Here is a 10,999-nt window from a genome sequence, read left to right as displayed (position 1 = left end):
CCCGGCCTGTGTGAAGGACACAGAACCAGGGGTCTGGACTGTCTGGGAACCCCCTCCCCAAGTCCTTCCATCTGCCCTCCAGCCCTGCCACTCTGGATTGGGACCCGTCCCTTTGCACAGGGGTGAGCTGCCTGCCTGACCTGCCCCCACAGGCCTGGGATCCCGAAAGGCTGCAGTCAAGATCTAGTCTGGAACTTCTCTGGCCGCTCTGCTCCGTCCTTTACATCTAGCTCCCGGAATGCGCTGTGCTGCTGCCCTGGGGCTCCAGGCACACGGCCCGCCCCGGCCGCCCGCTAAGCTGTGCTGCCCACCAGCATGGTGACCTTCCTTCCCTGCTGGACCCAGCGGAGCCGAAGGACGAGGGTGGGGGCTCAGCGCCCAGACCCCTGGTTTGAACCCCAGCTTCTCAGAGAAGCAAAGCACTAGCAGCAATCACTGGATTACCCAGGAGATGGCACTTTGTTCATCTTGCCCAGAAGCAGAATCCGGACAGTGTTTCTCGCAGTCAGATGCGGGCCTGAGCTGCGCCGTGCCCTACGTCACACCCCAGTGGCCCAGCGCCGGGGGGGACAGTGTTTCTCGCAGTCAGCTGCGGGCCCAAGCTGCACCCCACATCACGCCCCTGTGGCCCAGCGCGGGGGGAGGGTGGCCGGTAACGCCATCCTGTCTTTACACAAGCATCCAGGCTCCAGCCCCAGGAGGGCCATGCTTGTGATTCTTCCCGAATTCCTGGCCTCTCTGGCTCAGGGAGACTGCTGCTTACTAAGAATAAGCTCTCAGTCAGGGTGCTCAGTTTAGAACCACCCACAACAGGATTCAGCTTTTCATATCAGAGTTTTCTACAGCAAAACATAGAAACCTGGTGTCCTCAGAAAACAGATTTATTTTTATATTCCTATAAATATCAGCTAGATGATCAACACAGACGGGGAGCAATCTCGATGGTGTTTATCCGGAGGATGGTCTGCGGGTTCACGATGACTGAGAGAGAGAAAAGGGCCGGGGCGTCAGCGCAGACCCCGATGCTGTGAACGAGCTACCGTGAGACCAGCCACCACCCGCTCAGCCCAGGGGCGTTGGACTCAGCGAGGTCCTGCGTGGCGCGTCCCTGGGGCGCGCAGACCACAGGCCTCACCACTGACTCCCCGAGCCCTGTCAGACGCAGCAGGGGCTGCGACACTCCGGGAGCCCTTGCTGCGGCTCCTGGCCTCGCCCTTCCACGTGCCTGGAGACCCCTGCATGGCGTGGCGGGGGAATGGCGGTGGCATCTGAGGACCCGAGGCTCCTGGAGGAGAGTTTTCCTAATGACCTGACTCTAGGAAAGCTGAAGCTACGCCTCCGGTGTGTTTTGCCACCTGTAACCGAGGACTGGACCGATGTACATCTGCATGGGGGGCTCCTGAGGATTCCAGCACACAAGGACGCTCAAGCCCCTCACGCTAGATGGCGCAGTGTCTGCGTGTAGCCTGCACACTCCCTCCCGTACACACTAAACCATCTGCAGACCCCGCGCACGGCCTAACGCTCTGCAAACGCCCCTGTGAATAGTGGAAACACAGTAAGTTCTACGTTAAGGACCGGACCGATGTACATCTGCAGGTGGGGCTCCTGAGGATTCCAGCATGCAAGGACGCTCAAGCCCCTCATGCTAGATGGCGCAGTGTCTGCGTGTAACCTACACACTCCCTCCTGTACACAGTAAACCATCTGCAGATCCTGCGCACGGCCTAACGCTCTGCAAACGCCCCTGTGAATAGTGGAAACACAGGAAGTTCTACGTTACGTAGTTGAGATTCTGCCGGTCTCATTCCTCTTGTAGAAACGTGCCATCGTGCACGCGTGTGTGTACACGTGTGGATGCGTGTGTGTGCCCGGCAGCACAAGAATAAGCTCCGCCCACCAACCGGCTGTTGGAAGCGGTCGCACCCTCACACTCTAAGATCATCCCCCTGGGTGGAGGCAGGCACTCCCTGCACTCTGGGCAACATCTACCGACAGGGCGTCCTCCACCTGCGTGTCCGTTTCCCGGGACGCCAGACATGCTGCGGGGGTCTCAGCAGCTGCTGATGCTCCCGGCCGTGCTTCCAAGGGCCACGCCCTCCAGTCGGGGGCCTCTTCCCACCCCTGGTCAGAGCCGGGGCGGGGCTGCGCCCACCTGCTGGTCTCTGGGCGCCGCAGAGAGTAGGTGCCCACCGAACCCGCCCAGGGCAGGGCCCAGGGCAGGACCCAGGGCAGCACCAGGAGGACGGGAGCGCACAGCTCCGCTTTCCCCAACTTACTTCTCTTCCTTTTGTAGTTCTTCCTTTTCCGAAATCTCATGTTGACCCTTGGCCACGATTCTGTCTTTTCTATGACTGTGGCTTCTACTCGAACGAGGTCCTTTCTAGAAGACAGGAGAATGAACAGTGATGTACCTTCTTATTTTTCCATTTTCCTAGTACATTACACGTGAGAACTTCTGAAATAAAACTTCTTTTCTGCTAGTTATCAATGTTTCCCCCTGCCCCCTGCAGACACTACACGGTGAGGGACAGGGTCGTCCCACAGCCAGTCCTAAAAGGGCCAAACTGCAGTGAAGCAGTATCAGGCCAGAGACGTGGTCGGGACGCTCTGCATGCGGGGCAGTAAGCGTCCATGAACTGCAGGGTCTGCGTGTCGAGCTGGGCCTGACCAGGTGTGACGGAGCCCCTGCCCGCCGCCCGCCCAGCCCCCGAGGGCACGTTACCCGAGCAGGGGTCTGCCGAGGAGCGTGAAGTCGTTGGCCCCAACCAGCAGGACCTGAAACCAAACAGGCATGTCACCAACAGATAACACAGCCACACAACACAGAGTCGCCGGGACAGGCTGGAGAGGGAGACGGGCTTGCTGTCGCCCGAGGGACACGGCCCATCTGACTGGCACAGGGGGACGTGGGACCTGATGGCACATCTGCTCAGCAGATCACCTCCTCCAGAAATGGACTTAAACATTCTCGCTGAAGTATATACATACAGGGAAAAATGCACAAAGCAGACGGCGGGGGTCTTTAAGCAGTTGACAGTCCTGCGGATTCTATGAAAATTTAGGTTCAAGGGTGTTCTTTCAATGACTGCAAAACCCTCCCCCCGCCAGGCAGCAGGAGGGAAGCCGTGCCGCCAGGGGTGGCCTCAGTTGGAGGGGGTCTTATTAGCCGCTGGGAGACTGTCTGCAATTTTACAGATCAGAAGAAAATTCGATCACACTAAACCTAAATGTCTAAAGACAGAGCCTATTTTGTAACAATATCCATGGACTATGCATGTTAGGCAATGACAACCTTGTTTTACTCACTCTCAGCCTGACATGGTCTCTACTGCTGGGTTTCCTATATTTTGAAAATCATCTTTATTGGGTGGGGCTTCCTATGCTTTTGTTAGTGTGAAATATTTCAAAATAATGTCTTTTAAGAAACCCTTACAAATACACTTCTGAAGTGTCCGATTTTAGACATAAGAAGTAAACACGCTCTTGTCCATGAACTTGTGATGGAGCCCCAGGCGGCCCCATGGAGAAGGCGCTGTGCTGGCCGCGGGTGTCCCCACAGCACCCTCATTCAGCTCTGACTGGAGTGGTCCTGCTCAGGCCACAGGCTGCGGGAGCACCACCCGAGGAAGGGGAGCGTAATGCTGCCCTCGGTGTAAACACACCAAGAAGCTATGATCACAAAGGAGTTTTAAATCACAAAGAAAACCATTTGTCATATTACATCATGTCAGCAGTTAACCGTGTCACAGAAACAGGATCCAGTGCAGAGATCTCATATTTCATCTCCAGGAGAACAGGCAAAAACCAAGCAGGCCCCTGAACACAGCCAACAGAATCATAAGTGGAAGCTGACGCACAGAGCTAAGAACAGCACAGACCATGGAGCGGTTCTGGAGGCCAGGGCATGATCGGTGTCCGGGGAGACGGCTCGAAACCAGCGCTCACTGTTTAGGACAGCAGCGGCTGCCACACCTCACGTCAGGGGAGTGTGTGTGAGGCAGACTCACAGACAGACCCAGACACACACTCCTCCTTGGGGAAACGTGCTGAGCGTCTCCCCGTCGGGAGGGACCCTGCCAAGTCAGGGCCGCCCTTGGGGGCAGCCCTCCCCACGCCCCCAGGCTCCCCCATGCCCACCCAGCCGGCCTGGCCCATCCTAGGAAGGGTGCCGGCCTTCTCCACCAGAGCTGACCCTGGGGAGCAGGGACCGAGGCCCAGATACACTGAGAGACCCACGGTCTCACCTTCTCCAGCCGAATCCTCTCTCCGCAGGCAATGTCTAACTTGTTCTCAATTAGAATCAGGTCTTCAGCGGTGACCTTCCACTGGTGGCTGGCAAAGTGCACCACAGCAAAGAGCCTGCCGTACTGGCCCCCGGCGATGAGCTCGTTCACCTTCTCCACGACCTCTGCGGGGGGAAGGGTGGTGAGGGTCACAGCTCTGCTCCTGCCCGTGTACCCGGCGCCCCGCAGAGTCGCGCCACCCTGAGCATCTGTGGACTGGTGGCAGGGTGTGTGCCAGGGGCTCCTCCCTGCTCTCCCACCACCGCCTTCAACTGTATCTAAAACCAGGACGATTCCACGCATTGCTATGGATCTCCAGGTTTTGGAAACTAGGACCCTCACTGCCTCCCAGCGCTGGGCGAGCTGGGCACCCTGCCCTCCTCCCGACACCCGCGCTGGGGCCGCTTCCACCGATGAGCGTGCTCCTTGTTCTCTTTCCCTGAACAGCCACGTTTCTACGAGCAGTGGGGAGCCTGGGCTGGACCAAGCCCTGCCGCCACCCGTGTCAGCTGCCTGCTACTCGGCTGGTGCCCTGGGAGGGTTTGCTAGGTGAACGAGGGTTCTGAATTCTGGTGTTAAGTGAACTTCAGCGTTCCTGTTGTGGCGCCTCCTGTGAACAGGAACGCCCACATCGGGCCCTTCTCGGGCACCTAGAAACGTGATGCCCTTGCTCTGTGGCCAGGAGGCCACCCCTCCCCCTCGCTTCTGCGCCCCTTACCTGCATGGTGTCTGGCCTCCTCCACAGGGTCTGGCAGCACAACTTCTGGCCAAGGTGGTGAACTCAGTGAGGTTTTAGGAACGTATCTGTAAAAGTATTTTTTGCATGCAGGTCACACACACGTGAAAAGACGGTTCCACACCTGTGAGCCACAGCTGTGCTCAGCATACCAGAAAGCACAAGGATCCAGCACGTCTCTGATGCCACAGTCATGCGGGAGCAAAACCTGCCCCCAAATGTCTCTTAGGCGTGTGGATTACTTCAAGCTGAAAACAACCAAGGTCCAAGACTCTGGAAGACATTCTGGCGGGAAGCAGGCAGGCCTGGGTTTGCACGCAGCTGCCTGGAGATGGTGGGCCTGTCCCGAGACAGCTTCACCACAAAGGGTGCGGGAACATGCGGGCCTGGAGGACAGGGGCTGCTCCCTGTCCCATGGTCTCTGCAGGCCCAGCAAACGTTTATCCACCAAGCACTTGCTTTCCACCTCCACGTGAACTGCCCTCTCCCCCTCTTGAAGTCTCAGACCCCTACCCTCAACATCCTCTTCTGTCTTCAGCTGAAGGGAGCTGTTTCAGCAGGGGGCTTCAGTCATTCTGGCGAATGACTCATTTCTCCCAGGTCTCTCCTGTGTGTACAAGTTAGTAAACTTGGGTCTGATTTTCTCCTGTTAACCTGTCTCATGTCAACTGAACTCTTCGACCAGCCAGAAGACCCTGGAAAACTGGGGAAACTGCTGCTTCCAGCACAGGCCCAGGGCCCCCCGGCACTGTCACAGCAGGCATGCTGAACACAGATGTCCCTGTTGCAGTCAACTGGCCCCCAAATTAGGTTGTGTTTTAAAGCCGTGTATCGTGTCCAAGGCTCAGGACCCCAGGTGGCCCAGCAGCAGCCAGTCAGGACGAGGGACAAAGCTGCGAGGGGACCAGGGCAGCAGTGACCGCTCAGAGCAGCGCTGGGGGAAATCAGCCGGGTTCACGAAAGCGCCTCCGCCTCCAGCTTCATGCAGGGAGCCCACTGCTCCTTCAGGGAAACAGCAGGTCCTGGGTCCCCCGCTGCTGAGATTCTCGCTGCAGGAGGGCAGGCAGCTGTACTGAGAGCTTCCTACTGCCAAGTGCTTGCTGAAGCTCTTTTTTAAGGAATTTATTTATTGAGGTGCAGTTGACTTACAACGCTGCTAGTTTCTGCCGTGCAGCAAAGTGACTCAGTCACACATGCATGTATGCAATCTTTTTCCTGATGATCTATCACAGGATATTGAATATGGTTCCCTGTGCCATACAGAGAGACCTTGCCGTTTACCCATGCTGCATGTCACACCGTGGGACCTCATGCTGGATGTAACGGTTTGTACCTGCTAATCCAATCTCCCAATCCATCCCTCCTTCACGCCTTCCCCTTGGCAAGTCCTTCTAACAAGCTCTCTGGATGCAGAAATTCACTTGACTCTCATGAAAAGCCATTGCGATGCAGTCTGATATCACTTCCATTTCTCAAAGAGGAACTGAAGCCCAAGGACGACCCTGCTCATGGACCTGGGCTGCAAGGGCTGGTACGGGATCCTGTATATTCCTACTCAAGTGTGATTTTGTTAAATTTACCTTTTTTAGTTTATATTTTTATTTTTTTAATCTAAATATACAGTTTTAACACTAAACATGCTCCTTCAAATTACACAAGGTCCTCCAGAGAGTCTGTCCTGTGATTCAACCTTCTTGGTTAGAAATTTCCCAATTAGGAGTTAAAAGCTTTTCCTTACAAAGACACAGCCATGCATGGCCCAGACGACCTCCTTGGACTCTTGAGGTTCCGTCTGTATGTCTACGTATTAAGGGTCTGAGTAAAATACTGTCAGAACAGTTAAAACTTATATATTTTTAAAAACCTAAAAGTTCGAAATCTTCACTTTAGAAGAAAGGAAAGGAAGAAGAGTTAGCAAAACCCACATTTTGATATTACCCTTGTGGAGATGAAGCGCTCTGCGAACTGAGCCTCCGAGAAGCGGACCACAGGGAAGCTGAGGGAACAAGAGAGACACGCGCGGTTACTAGGACGGAACACAAACTGCCCCTTGTGAGGCTCAACGCACAAGTGCTGCTATTGTGACTGGCACCCGACTCAAACCACATCACAGCGCATCTACAGAAAAATCCAGAAAGAAAACTAGAAGACCGTCACTCATAGCTACGGGTTATTACCGTAAGTGTCGAGGGGCGTTCATTGCACCATCAAAAAGGGCCTGAAACAGAATCACCTACCTGCTAACTCATACCTTGACGCCAAGTGCCCACCAAGTTGAGGCCCTGTTTGGCACCCAAGTGTGGGAGCAGCCTCCAGGATACCCCTCCTGGGGTTCTCACCCCTGAGTCCTGCTCCCCTCTCCAAGGGAGCAGTTTTCAGTGACAAAGAGCATGTGGCAGAAGGGACAGGCCAGCATCTCTAAGAGCAGGTGATCAGAGGGCAGTTGCAGGCCTGGCGTCCTCGCTGCAGCAGGACCGCTGTGCTGTGAGCAGCCCAGGGAGGCCCCTGGGATTCCACCTTCCCAATTCAGGTCAGTGGCTCAGTCATGTCCGACTCTTTGCAACCCCATGGACTGCAGCACGCCAGGCTTCCCTGTCTGGGGAAGCCAGGAAGCAGCTTCTGCCGGCCCTGCTGACTGCTGACTCTAACCTGAAATAACCTGACATGAATCTAATGAGACAGGGAGCCAGCTCAGCCATGCCTGCATCCTGACCCTCAGTGATGGGGTGACATAGTATATGTTATCTTAAGCTGCTCGGTTTGGGGTAACTCAGGACACAGCATCAGATAATAATACACCTAGGGACAAGGCACCCACAGCCTGCTAAGAAGGGCCCAGAAACAAAATGCCCCATGCATAGGTGCAAGAAGCAGAGGGCAGATCTCTCAATAACTACTGCTGGTTTTTTCAACTGAGTTATAATTCATATGCCATAAAGTTCACGCTTTCAAAGCTCACTCATTAGCAGCTGTTCCCAATTCCTGGTCTCCTGAGTTGGTTTTTCTTCCCCTCCACCATCCTGGTGTGCTTGCAGTCTAAACCTGGGTCTCTGTGCTAAGTCGTGCCCCACTCTTCGTGGCCCATGGACTGCAGACCGCCAGGATCCTCTGTCCATGGGATTCTCTGGGCAAGAAGACTGGAGCGGGCTGCCTTACAACCTGGGTCTGACCTTGTCTTTATTTGTGGCCTTTCCTCCAGGATTACACCTGCTTGAATGGATTTCAGCGTCACCTGCACACCGCTGACTCCCAAGTGGACACCTGCGGCCTGGACTTGGACACGACAGGCATCTGGCTGTCTGCCGGCATCACCTGGTCGTCACCTTTCTCAGAACCTAACAAAGGCTTCTGATCTGCACCTCCCGCCTGCTTCTCCCACACCCCTCCACATCTCACATGACGGCGACTGCATCCTTCCAGTTGCTCAGGCCAAAAACCTCAGTCATTTATGACTTTTCTCTCTCACAGCCCACAGCCACCAACCTGTCAGCAAATGTCTCTCTGAGACATCTAGGCTCTGACCACTTCAATCACCCCAGCCGCCTGGCTTGTAACTGACACCCTGCTCTCATCCTTGCCTCTCTCTCTGCACAGCAGCTAGAGGAATCCTGTTAAAACTGGGGGCAGGGGACTTCCCTGGTGGTCAAAAGGTTAAGACTTCACATTTCACTGCAGGCGCCATGGGTTCAACCCCTGGTCAGGAAACTAAGATTGCACACACCATGCGGGGTGGGCAAAAATCCCCCCCAAACCAGAGAAACAAACTATGAGGACAGATCAGGTTACTATTTAGTGCAACCCTCCGAGAGCACCCCATTTCATTCTGAGAAAAAGGCAGTCTTCACGGTGGCCAGCAGGGCAGCGGGCAGTGTGACCCTGTCTCTCTGGGCCTTGCCTCATGGCTTCCCTGTGTTCCCTGCACATCTGCCACTTGGGCCTCCTGGTTATTCCTGGAAGATGCCAAGGACAACGGCCTATGCCTTGAATGCTCTTCCCCGGGACAACCCCGACCCCAGGAGGACCCCTAGGCTAATCCCCTGTTTCCTCTGGGTCTCCACTCAAACATCATCTCACTAGAGAAGGTTTCCCCAACCATCTTATTTAAAATTGAACACTTTCCTCCCAACTCGTGCTTTATTTTTTCTCCATAAGACTTAACCAGCTTTGAACCTGCTACGTAATTTGCTTCTTCTTAAGCTTCAAACATACTATGTCATTTGCTTCTTCGTAAAATTGCTCATCTCTCTGCAAACTCCTCTCCCCATCAGAATGTGAGCTCCGTAAAAACAGGGGTTTGTTTTACAAATTTAACTGATGTATTCACCATCCTGGACCAGAGTTTGACTTGTAATGGACGCCCAATACATGGCGAATGAACGAATGAAATCTCTTCTAAGCCATCAAACGAAGCCCCTGTGGAACAGCCCACAGTTGGGAACTCACGACTGGCCTCTCTTGAAAGCCAGGTGGCTCAGTAGTAAAGAATCTGCCTGTCAGTGCAGGAGATGCAGGAGACTCGGGTTCAGTCCCTGGGTCAAGAAGATCCCCCAGAGGAGGAAATGGGGAGCCACTATCGTATTCTTGCCCAAAAACTCCCATAGAGAAGCCTGGTGGGCTATAGTCCATGGGGTCACAAAGAGTTGGATACAACTGACAGATTGAGCACGCCTGAGAGCCAGCTCACTGATGAACGGTCAGAAACTTTCTGCACCTGATCTGCTTCCCTGTAATTCCTGCCTATGGCCTTAGCTTAGCTCCGACCCCACCGGGAACAAACGTGCACCCTCCTCTCCCCCAGGACCATCTTTCAATCCCTGAGAAATGTGATGGTGTCCATCCTGTTTCCTTCAGTCACTCTTCAAGATCCTGCCTGTTCACCATTTTGATCACGCTCTCTTTACTCAGCTCACTTCACCTGTGCTTCTTTCTGAAAATGGGGGGTCGGGAATTGAGCACAGCATTCCAGAGGTAGCTTTATGTTGGTAGAACAAAGTAAGTCCCGCTGCTTTTATAAAAACTTCCCCGCCTGCTTAAACCCAAGTTTTACTATGGAAAATGATAAGCACACAAAAGTCAAGAGAATAGGGAGTCCTCCTGTATCTCTTCCTAGACTCAACACTCATCAACTCATAGCCAAGCCTGACTCATTCACAATGCCTCCGCTCCAACTCTGTGGTGTATTTTAAAGCAATTGTCAGTGTACTTCTATGAAAGATAAAGCATCTTAAAAACAAACAAATGTAACCACAACATCACTATCACACTTAAAAGAGGGAAAACTTCTTTACATACATAAACATTCCTTCACACGAATACACTCCAACCATTTTGAGGAGAGGTTTACAGTGTTTTTGACCAGCAAAACCTTGCTGAGCTTCATGACAACCCAGTGCCTAAAATACAGGTGTAGCTTTTGCTGGACTGGTTACCTCTGGGCAATGACATTCACCACCGTTTTCCAGATGAGGACAAGGAAGCTTACAGAATGGTTTGCAGCCTGGGGAGTGATGGCTAAAGCACAGGCTTTGGAGCCGGACCAAGCTATCTGATTCAGTCCTCTCCCACTTCCCTGCTGTATGACCAAGGGCAAGTTACCTAACCATTCTGAGCCTCAGTTTGCTCCCCAACTTAAATGGAGCCTATATGGAAGTTGGAGAGCTATCACCAGTATTTAAGCTATTAACTAAAGGAACCAGGGTCTGAACCCAGGGTTTCCACGACCGATAATCACCGCCATGAAAAAAAGCGATCAACACCGGTCGGACGCAGACACACGTGGCAGGGCGCCCCGTGCGCCCAGCTTCCTCCGTTCGCCCCGCGGGGCGGGCCTCACCGGCTCCGGATCCCCACGCTCTCAGGACGCTGCGGCTGCATGCAGACGCCAGCCGCCCGAAGGTGACCGGCAGGGCCCGGGCCGCCACCGCCGCCATCTTCCCGCAGCCTCCGCCGGGAGCGGAAGCGGAAGCAGCGCGAGCCT

The 10,999-nt window shown here is 54.3% G+C and overlaps 1 protein-coding gene across 1 annotated transcript; it reads right to left on the bottom strand.

The window, feature by feature from the left end:
* Positions 1–844: 844 nt before the first annotated feature.
* Positions 845–10,976, bottom strand: MRPL21 (mitochondrial ribosomal protein L21). Its single transcript, XM_055415327.2, has 7 exons — positions 10,856–10,976; positions 6,961–7,018; positions 5,005–5,090; positions 4,248–4,411; positions 2,726–2,778; positions 2,280–2,383; positions 845–981 (listed from the first exon to the last, which is right to left on the bottom strand). The coding sequence occupies exons 1-7, from the start codon at positions 10,950–10,952 to the stop codon at positions 917–919; spliced, it is 627 nt and encodes a 208-aa protein (XP_055271302.2). The 5' UTR covers positions 10,953–10,976; the 3' UTR covers positions 845–916.
* Between the last annotated feature and the right edge of the window lie 23 nt (positions 10,977–10,999).

The sequence above is a fragment of the Moschus berezovskii genome, chromosome 25 (genome assembly GCF_049115385.1).
Source record: "Moschus berezovskii isolate FMDL1 chromosome 25, NW_MosBer_1.0, whole genome shotgun sequence".
NCBI lineage: Eukaryota > Metazoa > Chordata > Mammalia > Artiodactyla > Moschidae > Moschus > Moschus berezovskii.
This window is presented reverse-complemented; position numbering and strand designations above follow the sequence as displayed.